Below are 24,453 nucleotides of genomic sequence, written 5' to 3'. Positions count from 1 at the left end.
TCTTATTTCCAAAGCAAAATTTGCCCTTAAAGAACTATCAGGACGTTCTCGTGGCAAGGCGCCTATGATGCACAATGGGCTGTGATGAGAAGCTCTCAGCTCCCTTGTGGCCAAGGGACCACAGCACAGGCTTTGGGATGCTGACACCTGTGTCCCCTCCCCAGCCAACACTCCATTTTCTCCTGTCCTATCCCTACAGCACCCAAAGCTATCAGACACCAGTGGGTGATGGAAAAGCAGCCTGACTTCATGGCTGGCAACCTCCAGGCAGGGGGCTGAGCTAGATGATCTCTGAGGTCCCCTCCGGCCTCATCCATTCTATGATTCTATGATTCTATGATTCTGTGATTCTGTGATTCTATGATTTTAAGGTTTTGTGCTTGAAGCACAGAGCCCGATGCGTTGGTCCAGCTGGAGGACCATCCCCACGAACTGGAAAAGACATTTCATCTCCTCCAAATTCTCATTCTTCTCCTCCACGGGTGTCTGCAAAACACCAGCATCCTCAATGAAAAAGCTCATTCAGCCTCAGTCAGCCTTGAAATCGAGCGAAAATGAGAAAAGCTTTGGTGGAGCAGTTTGAGCCGTCGTTCCAGATTCATCTCCAACAGTGGGTGCTACGGATTGGGCCAGATTGACCAGCTTCTTGTTTCTGGAGCGAATTCTATCACCCAGCAACTGTCAGAGCCATCTGGGAGCTGAGGGGTTGCCTTGGATTCTATTAGCAGGATAATCTCCGTGCCCTGGCTCAGGAAGCAGGGGGGTCTTAACTCCATTATGGGAGTCGATAGAGCAGATGGAAGCAAATCTTTCTAGGAAAATGGATGCTCTGCAGCTGCCCATGAGCGAGGCATGGCAAACACGAGGGAAGCCATCAGAGAGTGCTGAAATGCAGTGGACTCTGGTTAATTCTTAATGGAAGTTTGCTCAAGCTTTAGCAAAGGACAAAGCCTTTCCCCTTCTGCAAAGAGCACGGTGCCCCTGCCAAGCACAACAATGCTGGGATTTTGTAGCCTGCAGGCCAAATCCCCCAGTAATACTTAGAGATGCTCCACAAGCCTGTTAGGCTCTGAGCACAGGAACTGAGGGCAACTAGTGCTTGGCATGCTCGGGGGAAAAGGAGCTTTCAAAGAGATCCTAATGGGATTCCTTCCTCTCCTTTCAGCTCTTTGGAAATGCCGGATTTTGGGTGAGACCTCGTGGACTGCAGCATTCTCTGGGCATTCCTTACAACCATGAGAAGGGTGAGGTCCCAAGCAGCTCTTTATCCTGCTACAGGGATGCAAACCCCCAAATCCACCCTCCTCAGTGCACCAATGGCAGAGCCGCCAGTACCTCCCAACCACTCCTATCTATAGCTGAGCGTGAAACTGCCTTGTCTCTCCCAGACAAGTCACCGAGATGAGCATTTTTGCCACATTAACAACCACTGACTGATTAGGATCCTTTGTGCTTCCATTAGAAAGAGAAAGCGATGACAGAAGCATGAATTTCTGCAGGTTAATCTTGTTTTTTGTCATCTCTCCTTTAAAGCAGACAAAGGAACAGTCTGCAGACACCATGTCTGGCTCAGACAGGGGAAGGCACACATCTAGAGGGGGCAGCTCCCAACCTCCATAGGGAAAGCTGCTCACCCTACACCCCTCCCCTTGACACTTCAGCAGTGCCCCAGCCCTGCTCAGTGTGCTGCATCCCCACTGAGGCTTTGGCCACAGCCACGTCCCCCTGACAGCACCCATTCCCTCAAGCACAGCAAGCTGATAGGACTGCTATCAGTCACTCCTGCTCCACAATGGGGATAACATGGGGTGAAACCCAAAGCTGCTCAGATAGCATTGATGAGAGGGGCTGACTGCATGCCTAAGATCCACTGCAGCCTTTCCCTTCTCCCCACGTTGGCTCGGAGTAGGGATGCTCACACTGGGGTACTGCACCCCTGGTAAAAGGGAAACCCTCAGGGCTTTGGGGTCACCATGGGCTGCAGGGTGAGCATCTCCCCAGAGAGCCACTTTCTCACCCCACTGCACTGGGATCTGTCACAGAGAACAAGGGACGTGGTGTGGCACAGCCTTGCATACCACATCCAAGCTCTGCTCAAGACATGAATGGTTTCTCCTATTTCCCCTGAGGAGAAAGAAGTGCACAGCCACACTAGAGGCAGAGGGCAGGGAATGGATCCGTCACCTCATCTCAGCCCACTTCAAAGCAGCCAAACTGTGACACCAAGCCCTTACCCTGGTGTGTGCTTCAAACCAGACAGGAACGTGCCTGCTGGTTGTCATAAAGGGATTTAATCCAAAGAACCTTTTGCTGCTGGCTCTACCCATCGCCTTTATCTGCTGGTCTCTCCCACCTCATCTTGCATTCCGTGCATCCTCCCCTGAGCTGCAGCTGGTCTGGGAGCAGCGGGCATAAATCCTGAGCTCATACCTGTGGGCAAGCAGGGCAGCACCCTGGGATGCAGTCAGGGCAGTGCTGATCCTACTCAGCTCCAACAGGCAGACAGAGCCCCTGGCTCCCCCAGAATGGCAGAAAAGCAAGATTTTCACCCCAAATCATGATTAAAGCAGCTCCTCCACCCCCCCTGCACACACTCACTCCTCCTTTAAGTCATGTTTCCAAATGCTGAGTTACTATCAAGGAAGGTTTAATGGGGTCCTGGATTTTAAAGCCACTGGCAACACAGTCTGGGCCTTTTATGGTTAGTGATGAATAAAAGAACCCAAAGTACTTCTTTTTTCTTTTTTTTCCCCCTCTCTTAACAGTCTCTGCCTACAAATTAAAGTCATTGTACTTCTCACCCTGTCTCTCTCCTTTTGTCTTCTTTTAATGCCATCTCAGCCCTTCGGGCACAAGTTCAAGGAATGCTGTGCCTGTCTCTCTTGCTGTCATTCCACCCCTTTTTCCTCCCTACCCGTTCTTCTCTCACCCCAAATCCTTTCACCCCAAATTCACCCCAAAGCCATGGGGGCCACCACAGAGCGAAGCCCTTGACCCCTCTCCATAGGGCTGCCAAGAAGCCATTCAGCATACAAAACAACCCAAAGTGCTACTATCCTGTCACCCAGCCTTGTTATTTTTAGTGCTCTTCCACTGAAAGTGCCAGCTCCCTGAATCGTGTGATTACACAAGGATCTTATTTTCTCTCTAAAAAAGTTCCGTGCCCTCGCAGCTGCTGAGAAATGCTGGGGACGATGAGTCACCTCCCAGAAACACGCAGGAAGGCAGGAGGATGGAGCACGTTTTTCAGGGACATCTCACCCCTCTTATTAAATATCCCCCGTTTTTTTAATTCAGAGAGAATGAGGCATCCAAACAGCCAGGTGGCTTCAGGAGTCTCCCCGTTATTTCACTTAATTAAGTCAGCGTGGAAGAGCTTCATATCCTTTGGGGGAAGTAGCAGTGAAGGAATCACAGAAGCATTCAGGTTGGAAATGACCTCTCAGATCCCCAAATCCATCCCACCGTGCCCACGTCCCTCAGTGCCACATCCCCACAGCCCTGCAACACCCCCAGGGATGGTGACCCCCCCAGTCCACGGGCAGCTGTGCAGTGCAGCACTGCTCTTTGGATGAGAAACGACCCACACGGACCCACCTGCAGCCCCAGCAGCCTGGATCTGGGTTAAAATGGGAAATAAAAATGCCAGGAGGAATAAGGACAAAAGGGGACAATAAGCACTGCCTGATCTCCATCTCACCTCCCCATCTCGTATTTACCCTCCTCGCACGTGCTTATGATTTCTCCTCTGCAAAGCATGGGGAGATGCACTGAATGACACAGAATACAGAAGTACACATTTTACTGTACTACTGTTATTTATTATTAATAGTAGTAATGCTCACGCTGCCCTTGTAGGCACCTCTACGAGGGAAATAATGTTTGCAAATGTCAATAAACACTTTCCCCAAATGCCTGGGTGTCTATTGCAGCCACGCTCCCCCCCTGCACCATTGAATGAGGGCACAGTTTTGCTCCTTGGTCTTCATGCCCCTCCTCTGCCTCGTTCTGTATGGGGAATGAAGCTGGGGAGATGCTCTCCTCACCCTCAGAAATGAAAAAAACAGCTCCAAAATATTATTTTCTCCTCAATGACTGAGCCCAAACCTCCTTCACGTAAGGCTCCTTCTGAAATAACTCAAGTTAAGCAGTTCAATTTAAATCGACAAGAGCTGTGTTTGCCCCCTTCCCTCATTTCAAATGAAACATTCAAAAATAAAATTAAAATAAAGCCCTTTTTATCTTAATCTTTCTCCATGCTTTCCCTTTCCTCAGAAATAATTTGAGAGTTCTAGGATGAATGGGAAAATGATTTCAGATGACCTAAAAAGGCATTATTACTTCTTCAGAAAAAAGGGTTTGCATATGGAATTGGATCTGGCTGTCACCAGAAGAGATCCCACATCAGGCTGAGCACAAAGGCTGCTGCATGTAGGACAGGAGCATCCAAAGGGGCTGCTCTGAGCCCCAGCTCACATCCATATCTCTGCACATCCATATCCCTCTCTTTTGGACCCAACATGCTCTGACAGCCATCCCAAGGGTTTATCCTGAGGGCTGTGAGCTGCTCTCCACACTCACCTTCCAGCACAAGGATTTGTTGGAACCTTGCTGCCTGCCAGGATATGGCTGTACTAAAGGACAGCTGATGCCTGACATTTATCTTCATGACTGAAGACTGCAGACCAGAGAACATGAGAGGCAGAGTTAGTTATCTTCTCTTTTCCCATGATTGACAGTAAGTGTCAGGAAAGATTAGTTATTCTGTATCATATACATGCCATGCATGTTTTTAATTCTCCCACTGCTCCAGTATTATTTTCAGACCTCGTTGTAATAAATCAAATGTGCTTGCTCTGTGTAGAGGAGAGATTCTGCCATTGTGGAAGACCTGGTGGTCGCCCATTGGCTCTTCCTCCATCCTCAGCCCAGGCAGGGAGCTCCTGGGATGTGCTATCTGACCACCATCTCCACTCAAACTGCAATTAAACTCATCTTCTATTTATGCATTATGACAGGTCCAACAGCACAAAGTGCTCTGCTTTGCCCATGGATGAAAAGTGGTCACCTCTGGGTTGAAAACCCAATGTTTAACTGGGATTCCACCTGCCTGGCAACCAGGGATGGCCAACAGGAAGGGAACATGTAGCTAAGAGCAATGGTGAAGTGTGGAAGACACTAGAAGCCGTGCCTTGGCCCGACAAAAGCAAAATGCAGAATGCTATTTGGAATGCATAAGCCATCAAAAACGTTGGCTTGGCTCTTGTCTGAACGGGGGTCCTGCATCACAAGCAGCCACAACCCGACGTGCTGCTGGGGACAAAGCAGCAGAGCACAGCTCTCCATCAGCGCTGCCAGCTTTGGGATTGCGCTAATTGCAGCCTCAGCACTCAGTGCTGCACGCTGTGCTGCAGCAGCCAGGTGGGCAGGCAGCCTGCTCCAAACTGGGTGTGAGACAGCATCACCTGGGGCTTGGATCACCCTCAAGCTCTGCTGCAGGGCTGAGTGGGGGAGGGCTTTTTCATGACCCTGGGAGCTGCTTTCCTCTGCTGGCCATCCCTACGCTGCTGTAGATAGCTCTCAGAAAGCTGCTTGCTGCTCTGCAATCACTGCAGAGGCTGATTACATGACTAAGTTTTACAGGGCTGGAGTCGCTGAGATTAACCTCTCCATAAACCACCGAGATCTCTCTCTGATCAGAAATTCCTCTCTGCATAAAACAGCTTCCTAAGCACCCTCCCTGTAAGCCAGCTCTCCTTGCAAAGAAAAAAGCCATCTCCACAGCTATGCACAACCACGACACAATGCAAAATGGTGACAACTGCCCCAGGTGGAGCTGTGCCACAGACAACCAAAACCTTTCTGTGAGCAGCACCAGGTGCCCGTGTGAAACTGCCCTTCCCCAGCACGAGTGGCCAGGCAAGCAGAGGGGAAAGCATGCCAGGCTGTGGGATTCCCCATCATGACCAGGAGACGTAAGGACTAGAAACAAGCTCCACAAGACCTGGAGAAGCAACAGGAAAGGCCAACGCTCATAGAATCGTAACAGCTGGAAAATCCCTCTAAGATCATGTAGTTCAATTGCAACCCACCCCACCGTGCCCACTGCCCCCGTCCCTCAGTGCCACATCCCCACGGTTACTATGGAACACCCCAGGGATGGTGACCCCTCCACCTCTCTCCGTGGGCATTGTTTCAGAGAATAAATGTTTCCCAATACCCAACCTGGCACTGTTCTGACCTGCTGCCTGCCTTGTTAGAGTTGATTTCAGCGTGTAAGACAGAGCATGAGTCATTCCTGAGCACATTACAGCTCTGCACTTGCATATTCAAAACTGATGATACCCAATCCCTGGCTTTGGTCTGAGATACCTCCACAGCTCAACAGGTGTCACATAAATTCAGACTCTTGGCAGGATGATGAGCCAAGGAAACACAAGAAATGCGTGCAGCTGAGGTTTTCCTTACGCTGCATGTCTGCATACTGCACGGGGCTAGCCCTCCTTCAAGGAGATGCTACAGGGCTGGATAAAATCCTTCTGCATTATTTCCTCTTAAGGGATCAGCCTGCCTTGTTCGTGTTTTGATGTCCTCCTTTCCCTTAAGGACCACACCAAGCTACAAAGAGTCCCTCACTGCTCCCAGACTACAAACCAGAGCTTTGGGGCTGCTTGCAAGCCAGCTCTGACCCAAGGTCATTACTTTGCTTGTGTCAACGCAAGCTCCTCTGCCACTGCTGCTTTCTGTAGCCGACTCCGTACGCTCTTTGGGGGAAGAATGGAGAAGACTGCAGTGTCTCCGGGGGTGCCAAGTCCCTTCCTAATGGCTTTCATGTCTTCCTGTATCTTTAAATAATTGACATCTCTTTGTTGCTAAGTACATCCAAGCAAGAAGGCACTAAAAGTTTTAAACCTCCCTAGGGAGACTGGGGCCAGGAAATCTCCGTAGCTCACACGATGTCCTGCCACCAAAACGCCTTGTCTCCCGGATTGAGCTCTCCCAGGATGCTTGTTGCTACCACGTGGAAGGTGTCCTCTGTTATTCCCAACAGTGCCCTCCGAACTACTTGGAAAATAATTTCAGAGCAGAGCACGATGCCTACAAAGAGCTCCCCTGGAGAGAAGGGTAATGCAGGAGCTGAGGTTCAAGGAGTCGATTATCAACCCCAGGAAAGCACAGCACACAGCTGTGGCACACTGTGTCGATGATTCTATGGTTTGGTCTTATCCAGATGCCAAGCAGGACCAGGATGGAAGAGCTGCATGCAGTTTCCATTCCTGCCACCATCCGTCTGCCCAGGTCAGTAGGCTCATGGCACCAGGTTTATTTCCCAAAAATAGTGACTTTATTCTCCTTAAAATATATCTCATTGTACTCCACCTGCAGTAATTGCAGATATATCAACTTGCTCTTGGCCAGGCACTAAATTTCCCAGCGCAGTCAGTTTTATCACACTTTTAATTTAGTAAAGCAAGAAAGCCTCACTGGCCACCCCAGCACGAGCCAACCCCAGTGACCACAACGCACTGCTCTGCAATGGGATGTGAGTGCAAGCTACAGCACGGCACCAAACAGCTCCAAACACCACCAAATACCACTGGTATTTTCTGTCCCCCCAGTTCCTCCCATCCGCCTCTGCTATTTCTCCCTGGAGCTGCACTCATTGCCCAGAGGGAAGATCAACCCAAGCGAAGGCTTCCGTGAACCACAAAACCACTGCTCAGCTTCCCATCATAGGGACATCAATCTCCCAGAGTTGTCAGGATGATAAGGCAGCCCGGCCTCCACAATAAGGAGGACATTCAAGCTAATAACTTCCCATTAAGCTCCTCGGAGCTGGATGTTTTCCATGGTTTTCTTCGGGGCTGCTGCCAGGGCTTGTTTGCTCCCCTCACCAGCTCAGTCTTGAAGGGAAGCAGCTCGAGGCAGTGCTGTAAGTGCCCTGTGTGCCATCAGCACTGCCTGGAAACCCCTGGTAGAACCACAGCCTCTGGGTTTGGGCTCTGCATCCCAGGTTAGCCTTCTTCCTTTAAAGGAGGATAACAGTGCTGAGTGCAGATTTAAAAAGCAAGGAAGGAAAAAGAAGAAAGAGCGAAACCTCATATCCATCACTTCTGATCAAGCTCTTGCCTGCAAGCATATTTCCAACGTGCTGAAGGGAAAGCCTGACAAGGATGCTCGGGATGCTGTTTCACCCTTTCTCCCCCAGCATGAGCTCACCTTTACCTGGCTTTCCTCCACAAACCATCCTCATGCTCGGGCTCACTTCCATCCCCTGCGCATCCCTCTGCTTCCCCAGCACTTCTGAGCCCACCACCCCAGCACCACCAGGGATGGAAGCGTCCCCCTTCCCACAAGGAATGGCTGCAGGGCTGTCCCAGAGCACTCCATGTGCTAAGCCAGGCTGGATGGGCAGAGGGTGGTCCTCACTGCTCACCTCATAAAATCAGATTGAGGAAAATCTCCCATCCGTTAATGCTTCATAAAAATTTTACAAAGTTTCTGTTAAAGGAAGGGAAACAAACAGAGATGGCGTTGGCATCCAGGCACTCTTTAAACCAAGTGTTCTTTCTCTGATGCATTTTTTATATATAGAGAGCACCAAACAGGAAAGCAACCAAGCACAAAGCCCATTTCCAGCTCCTGGGTTTCCCCCTCCACACCAGGTCACTGGAATGGCCATGAGGGCAAGGCAAAAACACAGAGAACCACACCTAGAGCATCCTTACCAGGACCCCAGCTACAAGGGAGAGGCTTTAATTGATTTAATCAACTTCCCCATACCAGTGACAAGGAAAGGAGTAGGACTGATGCGTGGCATGCATGGGGACCTTCAGCATCTCTAAAGCACACAGAGAATGGAGAGCCAGTGAGGAAGCTCCTGTCCTTCCCAAAATAGAGGCACATAACAGCACCAACCACTCCTTCAGCAAAACCCAGAAGTATTTCTGCAGCACTCACTGGCCAAAAAGGCCCAGCAATCCTTTCCTCCCCTCACAGTGTTTGTTCATTCCTGTGCTATTTCCCGAGCTCTTCCCCTTGCAGAAATGCTCTGCTGCTCCGCTCCCAAAATCAGGCTTCCTCATAAGCAGTATATTAAAAACCAACCCCCCAAAGAAAACTGCAATGGAATACGAAGCGTGGTGATTGCAGAGCAGTGACAGCTCCTGATGGGAAACACGAACACCAAAAGTGAGGGGGAGAAGTACATTGAGCCAATGCTGAGCAAAATATTATGCTGAGAGTTCAGCAGGCAAAATCTTGACATCAAATGTGGATTTATACACGATCTACACGAGCTCCATCTACACTGTAACTTAAACACATATTAATTCTTTTGCTCCCATGCAGCCTCGAGCCTTCTCCTTAGACAAACCTAAGATGAAGCTCAAGCAATTCAATTAGTGGGGCAGCACCCATCGCCCACTGACACAACTGGGAGCTCCCTCAGCATCCTGCTGCTCACCATCCCACCCTGTTTGCATCACTAAGGCTTTGCAGGCAGCAAAAGCATCAGAGCTGCACCACGCAGCCACACGGGATGGATTCCCCCATCTATCTTCCCCACGGCTGTTGGCAGAGCTACCTGAGGATGTCTAAGGTTGTTAAATAAATAGAGGGCCTCCCAAAACACAGACACAGGCTGGAGATAGCTCAGATTAGGAGAGCTTCACTCCCACCTCCTGTTTGTCCTGCTCCTCTCTCAAAGCTTTCTGCACCTCCCAGGTCGCAGCCTGAGCTGCTGAGCATTACCAGAGAGCAGCAGGAGAGCAATGCACGAACCAACAAGGCAAAATCAGCAATAAAGCCTCTGCCACCTCCATCCCTTGCTCCGGAGAGGCTGCGAGGCTGGTTAATGGATGTCAGTTTTGTTTCCATTGAAGAAAATAAAAATCAATGAAAGCCTCTTAGCCAGGCAGGGCACAGCGACGGCCCTGCTGCTGACTTTCCCTTCTCACCCCGTGCACCCGAGTTCCCTCCATCATGCCAGCACACAGGAACCCAAAGCATGCAGCAGGAGCAGGCAGCCCAGTGTACAGGAGCAGGAGAAGGCAGAACATCCTTAACACAGCCCTACTGGTACCTGCAGGTGCTGGCAGCCCTCTGCACAAACCTCAACTCCAGCAGCCCTGTTAGCAGAGCCCTCACTCCAGATGCATTTATAAAGGTTGCAGACGCGCTCATACAGACAAAATTCCCTTTGCACCAGCTTTTTGCTTTTGCTCCTGGGGGTCACTTTGCCACGCTGACACAAGCAGTGCTTTGCTGGCAGAGCGGGGCTGCTCCGGGTGGGCTGCACAGCACTGGCCCTGGTTTTTCCTTACTGCTAAAGCAATTCAGTCTCTCATGCAGAAAAGATGCAGCTCGGACATTTCGTTAGCACTAAAAGAATACTAATGAACTCGCAGGTTGCTGTGTGAGGTAGCTAATGACAAGCCTAATGACAAGCCTCCTCCAGAACTGCTTAGCTGAGGCTTCTGGAAGTTAGAGGGATGAGATGCAGATGGACTCAGCATCCAAAAAAAAACAAAAAAACCCCGAAAATGTAATGAAACAAAAACATCAAAAAACCCTCTGTTCCTGCCCCGCTTCTGCTTGATGAAGTATCTGGTACTTCTCTGCAGCCTACTTGCTGAGATTGTACGCTTGGCTCTCATACCACATTCTGATCAATGTTAGATATTTCCTTTTTTGATCCTATTGCTTCTCCTAAATGCTTGGGTGGGGATTTATCACATCAACATGCAAGCTAGCCATTTGGACCCCATTTTACAGCAAATGGAGAGAAAAAGGCACTGCTAGGACACAATCTGTCTGACCTATTTTAGACATCTGCCTTAGACTGGGATGGATTGCACCCTAAAAAGGCCCATTGCTCTCCAGCGATTGCAAAGGGGGACTAGACAACACGCTCAGATGCAGACATCCATCATCCCAGACACCTGCAGTTACATGAGCAAGCATCCCAGATTGCTCATGCTTTTCTGTGCTCCGACCAAAATGCTAATTGATTGAGAGCCACCCAGCCTTCCAGGGGGCTTTTTGCTGGTGCCTTTGCTTTTTCTCCCCTGGAACAGATGCGTTCCATCTCACCTTAGCCCACGTTGGTCATCTACATCAAAAAGAAGAGAAAGGCATCTCTACAATGAAGGTCACCTTATGAGAGGACAGGCGTGCTTGGAGGGATGGCTATTCCCTCTCTCTCCCCAAACCTTGCTTAAACCAGGCATCCAACTCCTGGGTGCCCCAGAGGCTCTGGGTACCCCAGTGCCTTGGGAACGAGGGTTGCATCCTCCCCAAAGCAAAATCCATCTCTGCACAAGAGCTTTCTACAGTACCCAAAACAGACCCAAGCCTTAAGCACAGAGCAAAGCATCCCCTGCACCAGGGCAAGATTGGATGCAGACCCCATCTCTCCAGCTGTCTCGTCTCTGCATAATATCCCCTGGTGTGTTTTCAGCCCAGACTCCTACTGGAATGAGTTCTGCATTTGTGCTCTTTGCCTGCATGCCTCTGTCTAGCAATATTCCCCAATAATTTGTGAAGTCTTTGGCCAATTTTAACTAAATTTGACAGAAGAACAGATGGCTCAAAGACATTAAGTACCTGCAAGTCTCGTACAGACAGGCAGCCAGGTATAGGAGAGGGACTCTGCATTGCCCCACGGAGGGAAAGGCCACACAAAATGAGATTCAGCCTCATTGGAAGCTCAGAGCCCACCAGCACAGAGCCCTTCCCGGCGTCCCAGCCACAGGCTGCAGTAATTTACTCCTGCTTGGACCAAAATGAAGCGAACTTGTAAGAAAGCTGGCTGCCGTGCCAAGCAGCTGACGGATTTTGCATATGAAAGCAGAGCCCGTGTGACAGCTTAGAGGAAGGAGCAAAACCAACAAGGAACAAAAGTCACATTTCCATGCGAGCAAAGCGGTCACGTCTCTCCTCAGGACCTCGCCTTGCAACGAGCTCAGCAGCAAGAAACTGCTGGAAACCTGCAGCCAGCAGAGCAGCTCCCATCTACTGCAGCTGGAAAAGCAGCCGGTGGGAGCACGCAGTCTGCAGGCACCGGTGTGCTGTGCTACGAGGGGCTGCCCATCTATTCCCCGTCAATCTGCCCTTTTTAAATTAAGATAGTTTATTAATAAGTCAAACTTTGCACCAAAAATGCCCGCAGAGCCATCGGTAATGCTGGGGTTGGTACTTCTCTTGGTCCAAAGTTGAGGTGCGTGGCACAGAGTGATGGGAAATGGTGGAGGTCGGTGTAGAAATATGGCAACCATCCCAAAATCTTTTGCAAAATACACAACCGGTCGCTTCTGTGCACGCCTGCAACTGCCTCGCCCTCCCGTGACCACATTAATGTCACAAGTGTTTTGCTAGCTAATTAATACTCACAAATTCCCCATGCTAAGGCATGCGCTGCCGCTCCTATTTCATGAGCACAGAAGGGAATGAGCAGCAAAATGCCTTCACCTTAACGTGGCAAAACCAAGGCAGGGCTCTCCAAAGCACAGCAGAGCCGTCCCCAGCCCCGTGCAGCCTCTCCCAGCAGTGCAGATGGGTTCGCTGAGCCACGTGAAGCTTTTGGCGCACAGAAACGACCTGGATGCAACCACAGAACGGGCTCTTGCTCAGCAGCTATGGGGGGGAAGGAAACTGCAGACCTGCACATCTGGCCCCACACATCTGCCCCCCCCACACACATCTGGCCCAGCTCTCACCATTGGGGTCTGGCTTGTTTGCCTCGCCAACCCCCCCCTGCTCTCAGACAAGGTTAATAGGGTAGAGAGAGAGCATCTGTTTATGAGAAGGTTATCAAGTGAAAGGCAGTAACATAGGCTCCAAACCAGCTTTTCATAGCCTCTTACTTATTATTTAATTTGGCTCCAGTATGTGAAATTAGGCTAATGGCTGTTAAGTGGTTAAGGCATGCACATTGTCCATCTGCCGGGAAGGCTCCGGGCCGTTGTGCTGTTTCAAAGGCTAAGAAGGAAAAATAATATGAGAGTTGCATGCTGTTAGCTTGAGAGCTCATAAACGCATTTTCTCCCTCTTTCCCTCGCTTTTTTATTTCTTTTATCTCCGATGCTTTGCCTGTTGCAGCATTAGGAACTTCTGGAAAGCGAGCTATGGGCTTTTTTTTTTTTTCCCTTTGTCATTGCTGTTGTGCTGTTTTTCCCCCCTTGAATGAAGGGTGAGCCAGCCAGCTCCAACAATGCCACAGACACCAGCTGGTGCCATCTTCTAGCAAAGTGCAGCATCTCCCACTGGAGATCAGCAGCGGTCAGAACAAAACCCTGAGCTTTTGCTGCTGCTTCCTGACACCAAGGTTGGCAGATTGTCCCTGTCAACACCGCACCATCTTCGCTGTTTGCATCACGCACGGTCTGGATGCACCCACAGTGAGCACCTCCATGCACACCACAATGGTTTCCTACACATTTGGGTATCTTAGGTGACACCAGCGCAGACTGAAGCTCTCTCTTCCCTCAAATCCCATGTCGTGCCAATTCTCATGGGGATTGAGGCCGGATCTGATGATGCTGGCGGTCTTTTCTAACCCTGAAAATCCTATTCTATGAGTTTTGAGTCTCTCATACAAGAGTTGAGCTCATTCCTACGTTATTTCAGACAGCTAATGGGGTCTGTCGACACAGAATCATAGAACATCCCAAGTTGGAAGGAGCCCATAAGGATCGTTGAGGACATCTACCTGCCTCACATGGAAGTTACAGGCATGTAACTCCCAGCCCTCTCTAAAACTTAAGAAATCAGTCAGTTGATCAACAAAAATCAGCAGAAATGGTGAAGTGGACGCGCAGAGGACACTGACCTGTTATGCCCTGCTTCCATAGGTTCACAAGGAAGGGCTGAATTTGTGGCTGAATTACACTGCATCTGCCCAAAACTCCTCGGATGAAGATCCACCCCATCTCACAATGGAACTATTTGTCCCCTGGTCCCCAGATGCAATTTGCAAGCTCTGCTACATTGCTGGATAAAGCCATTGCACAGTTTTATGAAGACTGGATGCTGCTGAAGGACCTACAAAGGGCACAGCTGGAAAGCAGGGAACCGACAGCAGCACGCCATGCAAACACAGGGGCTCCCCAAAAACCAGTTGTGGACATTTGGCTTCCTGAGGAGCAGCCCCAGGGCTGCTGGGCCCCAACAAGGTGCTCTGCTCTCATGAAAGCAGTCCTTGAGCTGCAGCAAAACAAATAAAGGCAGCCAAAATGGGCTCTCTAAGTAAGAGCCGAGCCGTCTCTGCGTGAGAAGGGTTATTTATGGGGCCGCGAGGAGGGAGAAGGCAGCTGAAGAGCATTTCTCATTTCCCCCCATTACTGCAACAACCCCACTTGAAATCCAACTTTATTTCTTCCTTCTCATGCCAGGAAAGAAAACAAAATAAATGCCACTAACAAAGCCACAGCCTTCCCTCCCTTGTTATCCCCCTGATTTCTCCAGGGCTGTTTCAGAATCACAGCAGGAGCGATGCGCAGCGCTTGGCAGCACAGAGGAAAGATGAGAGCAGTTCCCCATGCCCGACCCCCCACCTCCCCCAGCTGCCCCCAACTCCGCTCCACCTCAGCACTGCTTCCCTGCAGGTGCTTTCCATCTGCACCGCTCCCACTGCCTGCAGCTCGGCACCCTGCATCTCTCAGTAAGTATCCGCAGGAATTACTGCTCCCCTGCACTGTATCTATCTCAGTTCATTAGCTGTGCACCAAGTATATATCTCTATATCTCTATGCCTACATATTTCTATACCTCTATACCCATATACCTCTTTAGCTACGCAGATAGATATTCTGTTTCCCTGTGTTATACCTCTGCACTGATATAGATACTCAGAATCCATGTGTTATACCTCCATACTGATATGGATAGATATCCAGCTCCCACGTGTTACACCTCCATCCCAACACAGACAGACACTCAGATTCTGTGTGTTACACCCCTATACCGATACATTTCCATGCGTGCCAATGGTTGGCATGTGCAGAATGCAAGAGATGGTCATCACAACACTCAGCAATCCCAAACTGCTCAGCCCTCTACTCAGCTCAACGCCCACCTCCCTGAAGTGCAGCCTCACCCAAAAGGCAGCAGCCAGCATCTGGATGGCTTTGGGGAAGGGATGGGGAAATAAAGAAGGGGGAAAAACACATGTTTATTGCATTGTGTGCAGACAGGATAAAGCACATTGGAACAACCTCCAAAGCGAGCTGCTTGGTGTATGTCCTGCAGCTCTGCACCTGCTCACACTGACACCATCGTCGCGACAAATCAGTGCACGGCGTGCGGAGCTGGGGGATGATGGAGAGGAGAGTGGGATCTGGGGGAACCTGCCTGGCTTTGGCCAATTGGTGCGGAAAAGCTTCGCTGGTGTGGCAGGCTGCATCTGTGGAGCGAGCTGCTGCAATGGCTCTGAGCTGGCAAAACCTCTGCTTTGACACTTTTATGCCTGCGCATCTGTGCTTTTGCCAGCAGTGCGTATTCCCCTCGCAGGCTGTGGGAGACATTAAGCTATGCTAGCAGAAGTGTGACACCAGGAGAGCTTTGTCTGAATAGCATACCCTGGCAAATGTGCAGGATAGAAAACATCTACAATCAGGTTAAGGGATAAACACTGACAAGTCCTAAGAGCCTTTACAGACCCTACATCTCCAGTGCACGTGCAAGCTGGAGGTAGGGACAGCGTGACACGGCACAGCACAGCATGGTACAGCATGGCATGGTACAGCATGGCATGGCATAGCACAGCACGGCATCGCATAGCATGGCACAGAACAGCACAGCACAGCATGGCACAGCATGGCATGGCACGGCATGGCACAGCACGGCATGGCTCAGCAAAGCACGGCTCAGCAAAGCACGGCACAGCATGGCATGGCACGGCATGGCATGGCACAGCACAGCATGGCACAGCACAGCATGGCACAGCAAAGCACGGCACAGCAAAGCATGGCACAGCATGGCATGGCACGGCATGGCATAGCACAGCACAGCATGGCACAGCAAAGCAAGGCACAGCAAAGCATGGCACAGCATGGCATGGCACAGCACGGCATGGCACAGCAAAGCACGGCACAGCAAAGCATGGCACAGCATGGCATGGGCATGGCATGTCCCAGCGTGGCTGCAGGAGCTCCTTCGAGGAGTGCTCAGCTCCCACAAGCTGTCAGTGAGCATATGCAGGGAACGAAAGCATTGCTGCGCTTTGCTTCTGATCAGCAGTGTTTTGAAGGGTTTTCTTGGCCTAGTCACCAGCAAATTTGGCAAGGCGTTTCCCAAGCACTGAGCTGGCACTTGCAGGAAAGAGGGTGCTTTATTCCAAGGCGGCAACATAAAAACCCAAGGAGATAGCTTTGAACTAAAGCTGATGGGCACAGCAGCTGCTTCTGAGACATGAGCAGAGGGGAGATTTGTGGGGACGAGGGTGAGCTGGGAGTAGGCTGCAGAATTACAGGAGGAGGACTGAGGAACAGAGGTTGCTTTGATTTCCTCCTGTACTTTATGGAAACAAAGCTTCTACCTCCTCCTCTCCTCCCAGGGAACACAAAGGAACACTGGCTGCTCGTGGCCCAGCACTGGGACCGGCACTGCGGGTGATGGATGGGGATGAAGGAGAGGAGGAGGAAGCGCTTCCCTGGGCTCTGCAGCAGCAAATGGCCTCGGCGATTAAAACTGAGTGGGCAGTTGTGTATCACTCTGGATTTTCTGCCTGTTTCATCACTAGCAGTGACTCAGGAATATTCTTCATCGCCCTCGAGCGAGGATATGATCATTTTCTGCCACTTGAGATGAAGCTAATTTTACAGCAGCGTAGAGAGGGAGATGTCATGTGCCGATTTCTATACTGCCTGCATCACATCAGCGCAGCACAGCCTGGCTATGGGTGCTGACTGCAGGAAAACCCAATGGTGAGGATAAACCACCCCAGCACCAGCGGAGGGAGGTTTGGAGGTGCTGAAAAATGAGAGATTGAAATCGAGACTTCTCATCACAGAAAGAGACATCAGTATCCTATCCCCAGTCACGCTCGTTAGAAGCATGAAGCATGAAGCTTTGAAACATGCTCCTAAAAGGACAGGTCTGAAAAGCAAGAGGTTCCAAGGACAGATCTCTGCTTGCACCCAGCCTAGCCATGGGTTAGTTAAGTTACTGACAGCTGGCAAGGTGAAGAGAAGTAGTGATAATAGTGGGCACATCCCCATCCCATCCTTTGGGCTGCACCAGGCCACTGCTCTGCATCCTTCCACCCAGCACCTCTATGGGATCGTGATGCAGCTCCCTAATACTGAGGCTGGGTCCTAGCATGGAGGACAGAGTTTCTCCCATGTGACTCCTGGCCATCAAGCCTCTGGTCTTTTCTAGAAGGCCTAAGAGGGCATTCAACCCCCCATGATCTTGGCCATTGGAATGGATGGAGGCCACCAAGACGGTGCAGGTGGATCTATAGACGGCCACGGTGTCTCATGCGCTGCTCCCAGGTCAAAGCCCCATATTTGGCTAAACAAGATCAGCAGTCTGCGTGTTGCTGGCTGTAAACCAGCAAGGAGATTGCAGCTGCTGTCCTCCACCAGCCAAGGACAAGCAGGGAAATTTAGGAGATGTAGCTGACGTGCACCAGTGAAGGTATCTCCCTCAAACATCCATCTCCACGACAGGGCAATAACAACCCAAGGTGGGATTTTGGCCTTCTGGCCACGTCCTGCCGTGCCACAGAGCATAAGCACCAAGAGAGGAGAGGAAAGTCAAGGATAATGCTGCCTTGTGCTCCTCACGGTGTGTTTGCAGAGGACTAAATCACACCTCACAAGCACACTGGAGTGCCTTGGACTCATGTACCCACACTGCTGCCTCCCCACGCCGCCACGTCCTGCCCTGACTTACACCTTGCACTGAACTGCCGAGCAAATGGGGTCACAGTGTGCAATGGCCAGCCTACAGCTTGGCCTCTGCAAGCTGATATTCAACATAAACCTTGTTCGAGTCAAAGCAGAACAGCTCCTACAGCTCAAGAAGCAATAAGGAAGGATATAGTAAGAGGGAAACACTGATTTCAGAATGCAAAGTAGCTCAGAGGTGGACAGGAAAACACTTTTTTTGCAGCCAAGGGGAAACTCTGATTCCAGGAATTCTTCCCTTCTGAGACCAGATGAACTCAAAATTGCACTATTTCCCATAAGATGCTCTAAAACCTTGCGGAACTTAAGTGCAAATTTTCCACCTCAAAGTTGGAGCAACCTGCCCAGCTCCCAGGCAATGTCCCTGCAAGGTGAGCACTGGACCCACAGAGATGTGGAAACTACACGCTTTGCTTTCACCCAGGCCCTACAGTCCTATCACAGAGATGGTCCTCCCTCCTTTGAGCTCAATATCTTTGTACTGGACTGCAGGAGAGCACCAAAGATGTAATACAGCAAAGATTACTCAGGAGCAAAGCCTCACGCCTAAAATTTACTGAGTTTGAATGACTTCAGGCTAAGAACCCAAATATAACTCCAGATGTCAGTGCTGTGCCCACCTGCAGGTCCACATCACCTACAGATCGGGGAGTGGGCCTAAACCTAGAGCTGTCCTGCTCCCTTCCTCCATACCCTGAGGAGTTTCTTTCGCTTGACACTTTCTTGTTAGGGATGTACAAGAAACTGAAAAACACCTCGTTTTGTTGAACAGAGAACGCAATGCTGGGAAAATAATGAACCCATCATGACTTTTTCTTAAATATCAGACTTAAAAATTCAAAGTAATGGATGTTCAGATCATGTCTGGGGCTCTGCATGTGTCTGATAAAGCAGACGCAGGTGTCAGAGCCATTTATGGCTGCGGAGTCGGTCAAAATCTCCCATCTCTGGAAAAAAAAATCCACCAAAGAAACCTGTGATATTTCACCAGCTGCTCGTGCTGAAAGGTGGTTTTATTCCTTATTTACTCTGTCCTCATTGGCATGCAGAGCTAGACTCATGCGTCTCCTCTTTGACCCCTGGTGTCTTTTCCCTCCCCAGAGGTGTCTCTCCCTCCCCATCCCATCTCAGCATCACCACCAGCTCCTCTTCCAGAGGACAGCACAGCTGCCAAGTTTGCCTCCAGCCGCCCATCCCCACCCATCTGCTCTCCCATCTCCTCATTTTGCACGTAAACCACCGACCTCCTTCCAGCAGGACTGCTGCCTGGGAAGAGCCAACACTCGGGAAGAGCCAAGAACCCTTACTCAAGGCAAGATTCCTAACATCCTGGCAACCCGGCATGCGTGGCATTCCAGCAGAAGGCGTTCCAAGCAGCCAGCCAGCCCAGCCTAGCTCTCAGCTTTCAGTGGCTTTTGCACCTCTGAACGTTACACCCAAGGGCATCGCGCATTCGCCTTGCAGAGGTGCTGCGTGCAACAAAGAGCCAACTCTTCCTGCTGGGAGAAGGCTTTCAGCATTGCTATTCCTTGCATAGGGCGTCAACAGTTTGCATATTGTAGCTAAGATGCTGTCTTCCAACCTGATCCACAGTCCATTACAGTTAGGATAAAGACTTGTGGTGACATTAATGAGCGCCGGATCAGCCCCCTTGTCAGCATAAATCTCTTTATTGCATTGGGGGGATTGCATTTTCCCATTTGCTTGTTTGTTTGGCTCTGTATTCTCATTACAATTTCTATTAGCCAGTTCTCTCGCTGATGTGGTCGTAGATTAAGTCCTTCCTATTTTCCCCCTTTCCTCCTGAAGGAAAATAAGGGTGTCTGAGCTCCAGCACAGCAAACAGAAACGGGCATGTTGGGGAGGAGCAGCTCTGCTAGACCAAGGCTGGATAACTCCCCTGAAGCCAACAGAAGGGGCACAGATTTAGGTCCCATGCTTGATTTTGAGCTCAGTCATGGTGAGGTCTGTCCCACTGCTGGGACTCCAAGCTCCAGGTGAGAGCAGGGTGCTGCTGGCCATCTGCAGATCCCCCCTGTATGACACACTTTGCATTTTCCAACAGAGGGGCACATCCCACCACCAAAGACTGCAATGCAAGCAGATGACTCACAGAGCCAGAGAAAGGAAATGTTCCAAGGGCCACACAGAGATGAACACACTGATAGGACCTCGGGGGGCACCTAACATCAGATGAACTTCCATCTCATAACACTGGCTTAGCAATTAGGGATGCCACCCCAGCACCTTCCCACTGGACAGCTGTGTACCTACAGGCTCTGATCCTCACCCTACCACCCCTCCCATCCCAGAGTGCCATCTGCTGGATTCACACCTTCCTCAAGCTGGCACTCAGCCTTAGGATGGACACAGAAATGCACAAGATGCCCCCAGCCCCAAAAGCCACGCTGAGCTCGAGGCAGCAGAGCTATAAAGGGAAGCCCTCTCTGGCACAGCAATCAGGAGCGCATCTCATTTCGGATGGAAATTGTACTCAGAAAAAATAAAAATAATCCACGCATATGACGTGTGGTTTTTTTGTTTGTTGTTTTTTTTTTTTTCCCCCCACTTTAGGCTGATTCCATCTCAGAGATGGGGGAGAGGTGGCTGAGATTTGCTGACATGTCACTTTAGCAATCAACTCCTCTCTCAGAAACGCCGTCGCAAGCAAAGCCAGAGGCAGCACTGGGGATGCATTGGGGCTGTGCAGCCCCTCTGCTGCGGGTCTGTGGGTGCAGGGAAGGATCCAAATCCAACAGAGCCCCACAGAACAGAGCCGTGTGTGAGGAAGATTCCCTCCTGTGCAGCAAGCAGGCAGGTTCTGTTTGTATCCATCAAAGGCAAACAAACATGCTTGATTTTGTTTTGTTTCACCGCCAAGTTATCATTTCTCCAAAATTACTTCCAGAGCACAACACAGGCAAAATGCATTTGTAAAAACAGGTTCAGGTAAAGCACTGTGGAGAGCAATGGCAAAGGGCACGGAAACCACATGAAACATAGGGGTTAGAAGAGATTCAGCTCCTGTTAAACTCAGATACGACTCTTCACGGTGGAATCAAAGTGAATAAAGGCATCAGGAAAACCAGGGAGCAGTCAGGGAAAGAAGTGCTGCTCTGGTTGGATCTGCACCTGCTCCTGCTCAGGGCACTGTGAACTCATGGGGACGCCTGCAAGCACCCGTGTGTGCTGCTGGCATTGTCAGAGCCGTGCGTGGGAAGTGCTGACTGATGCCTATCAGAGTGAAACCGCAATCAAACCTCTTGTTTTGGTGCTGAGAAAGCTCCTGCAGAGGTCTGAAAAATGGGTTGGGTTTGGCACTGCTGCAAGCACAGGGTGCGAGCTGCTTGTTACTGGGGTGGGTAGGATGCAACCGAGGTGTGGGATGGGATGGACCAGCCTCACCCTCACCGTGTGATGAAGAAAAGCACCTTGTGCTATCCCCAAGCCCTGAGCATAATCCCAAGAGCCCAGCATGGGCACTGATAAAGGCACTGAGACGTCAGACTGGACATCCACAAGTCCTCTTCCTATATCCCTGCAGTTTCTACCGCACCCCAGAGTAACTCACCCACAACCACCCCAGGCACGAGCTCTATATCAGCACCTAGCCACAGATTTACATTTAACCATGACCAAAGCAACACAAACATCTGTGTGCTTCAGCAGACATCCCAAGACAGAAGGAAACACATCCCTGGTGCCCCCACCCCACTCTGACTCATCCTTGCAGGCACACGAGCGCAGCCCCATAGCACTGACCCCAAACGCACCATCCCCAACCAAAGCACATGCAGCCATACACCCAAACATAACTATGGAACAACACAGAGCAAAGCCTGCACACCTTTAAATGAGTTTTGGGGCTGTGCTTTGCTGGGCCCAGGCACAAGCTGCTCCCTGCAGCTATGCATTGTGCTGCGACCAACATGCTGGACGTGGAGCGAGGAGGGCACTGCAGGGCTGCTGGCACCCAGTGTGGAGTAACCTAATTGCAGCCCTTGTGGGGTTTTCACAGAAGCAGCAAAGTTTTTCAGCTTGCTTTCCCTTTTGTCAGCGGGGGGAAAAAACAAAACAAAACAAAACAAAAACGAAAAAAAACAACCATAAAAAGGGACCTCCAGAGACATATGCTTCCTTCCAAGTCCTTGGCTGCGCCTTGCCGTCCTCCCACCGCGCATGGAAATGAGTGGGAAGGGAGGAAAAAAGAGAGGAAGATCGTTTTCCCCCTCCCTGTGCTCCCAACATCAGTGTGCTGTGCTGGGCGGGAGGAAACACGCGGCAGCATTGCTATTCTGAACAAGTGAACTCCCAAACAACAGATCGATGGCTGCACCGCCAGAGCGACTCATTGCTCCCAACCGTCCCCACCTTACACCAGCAGGAAAAAACCACCAAACTGCCATTGCAACACGCACTGCTACACCTCTCCAGTGACCAAACTAATGCCATGAGATGGATAATTCCCAGGAGCAACGGGCCCAAGGGGAAGCACAATGGGATACTGCCTGCAGGGCTGTTTCCCAAAGCCAGGTGCAAGATTTGTCACCCGTGTGTCACCACCCAACAGCGTTGCTGAGAAGGAAAGCAGCCCTGACTCCGTGCTGACTCACGCCGCTGTCCCTCTGCTTTCTGTGCAGTGCTTGGTTTGTCTGCACGCTGCACGCTGAGCGGGGCTGGGCACCATGGGCAGGGCAGGAACCCCAAGCAGAGCAGCTCTCCTCCTCTCAGTGAGTTTGCAGAGTGCCCATACCCATGCCTCCCTCCTGCAGCTTTTGCTCCCTTAACACGAAACCTTCCCTTTCGGCCATCCCATTATAAATCCATAGGATTTTCGGTGCTTGGGAAAGTCGAGATGTTTGGAAGAGCTATTTTAATCAGAAACAGGGAGGTGAGCTCTGATCCAACACACCCCTACACACCCACACCCAACCTTTCTGGCCCAGCCATGACATGCCACAAGACAAAATCATCGGGATGGCGCACGGCTGCTCTGTTCTTTCCTCCTGGGAAGGTGCAGGGGCCGTGGGGCTGAAAGGCACAGCTACAGGATGCCGAGTCCCAGCAAACACACAGGGAGAGGATTCACATTTGTAAGAGAGTCCGACCAAAGATCATCCCCTTGTTCTGTCATCCTGCCTTGGCCCTGCTCCACTCGCTCCCCTGCGCACACCCAACCCCGCAGATACAAGTCTCTCCTGAGTTGCAAGCACTGCTCCCGAGCACAGCAATTAAAATGCAGCTTTGTACTGCTCGTATCCCTGCCCAGCAGCCCCACCAAGACACTGCGCCCATCTGCTGCAAGAACGGGGACAAGGAGCGGGGCACAGCGCTGGGCACAACCCCTGCTCCCATGGCACCGCTGCAGGCAGGACCTGGGCAGGGGGTGCAGCCCACAGCCCCACATCCCCCCCCCGCAGCCCTACAGAGGGGAGCGGCGCTCCCAGCTTTTTAGTTCCCCGACTGGGGAAACTGAGGCACATCCCAAAAGCACAGGCAGCTCCCGCGCAGCACAACTCCCCCCAGCCCAACCCGAGGCAGCAGCTCCTACCTGAGCGTGGCACTCTCCCCTTGCCGCACAGTCACGTTGTCCATAGCTTTGGGGAAGGTGGCATCTCCGCTGCGCACGGGCACTCCTGCGGGCACAAGGAAGAGCAGCCTGAGACAGAGGACGACTAGGCACCTCCAGGGCAGGGCTAAGCACCCACCGACCCCCATCCTGGGCAGCAGGGACTTTTCCACCAGGCAAAAAACACACCCGACGAGGCCACCGGGAGCGAAAAGGGGGAGAGGAGGGAGGGGGTGCGTGTGTGTGGGGACGGGGGGAGCAAAACCACCGGGGCGGGCGCGGAGGCGAGCGATGCGGAGCTCCACGGAGATCAGGAGAGCCCCTGGAAAGGCAGCCTGCGAGCACTGAGCCTGCCGAGCGGCATCCGGAGGGAGTCCCCAGTATCCTCGGGTGAGGGAGGAGGACGGGAGGGCCGGGGGGAGGAGGAAGAGGAGGAGGATAAGTGGCAAAGGTGCTGGACGCTGGGCGAGCCGGCTCTTCCCGGGAGCAGTCCGAGGCTCACTTGGGCACGGAGGTGCCGGGGGCTGCGCCGCGCTCCCGCCCCGCACGCACACACACTTGTCCCGAGTTCGCAGCTCCCCGAGCGGGGGCAGTCCATAAAAACACGAAGGGGAAAAAAAAAAAAGAAAGAAAAAAAAAAAAAAAAGAAAAGAAAGAAAAGCCAACAACAGGCGGCAGAAAAAGACCACCACTCCCTGCAGCGAGCTAGCAAGTGGGTCCAGAAGCAACAAAGGCACAGCGGGCAAAGGCCTCCGAGTGCCCAGCAGTCCCTCTCCTCCTCCAGCCCAGCGCGGGGTCCCAAAGGCAGGCTGGTCCCGGCGGGACGCAGGGCGCTGGGATGCGGGATGCCGGGCTGTGGGATGTCGGCTGATGTTGGGATGTCGGCTGATGTTGGGATGTCGGACACCCTCAGCAGCAGGAGGACGGGGTGCAGAAGGGCGGCAGCATCCCAGCCCCGGCGGCACGGCTGCT

General features: G+C 51.5%; 1 protein-coding gene across 4 annotated transcripts in view; it reads right to left on the bottom strand.

The window, feature by feature from the left end:
• LOC100547960 (protein CEPU-1) overlaps positions 1-24,453 on the bottom strand; it is a 252,773-nt gene that overhangs the window by 81,035 nt on the left and 147,285 nt on the right. For 2 of the 4 annotated variants that reach the window (XM_010723615.2, XM_031556864.1), the window contains exon 1: positions 23,464-23,694. In XM_010723615.2, coding sequence (XP_010721917.1) covers positions 23,464-23,630 — 167 coding nt within the window. In that variant the 5' untranslated portion in view covers positions 23,631-23,694. Of the gene's footprint in view, positions 1-23,463; positions 23,695-24,453 lie in introns of those variants that run through there. The other 2 variants (XM_010723618.2, XM_010723617.2) reach the window with 2 other exon arrangements.

Source organism: Meleagris gallopavo, chromosome 26, assembly GCF_000146605.3.
Source record: "Meleagris gallopavo isolate NT-WF06-2002-E0010 breed Aviagen turkey brand Nicholas breeding stock chromosome 26, Turkey_5.1, whole genome shotgun sequence".
In the NCBI taxonomy this organism is placed as follows: domain Eukaryota; kingdom Metazoa; phylum Chordata; class Aves; order Galliformes; family Phasianidae; genus Meleagris; species Meleagris gallopavo.
Note: the sequence above shows the minus strand (reverse complement) of the source record. Positions and strands in the feature narration are given on the sequence as shown.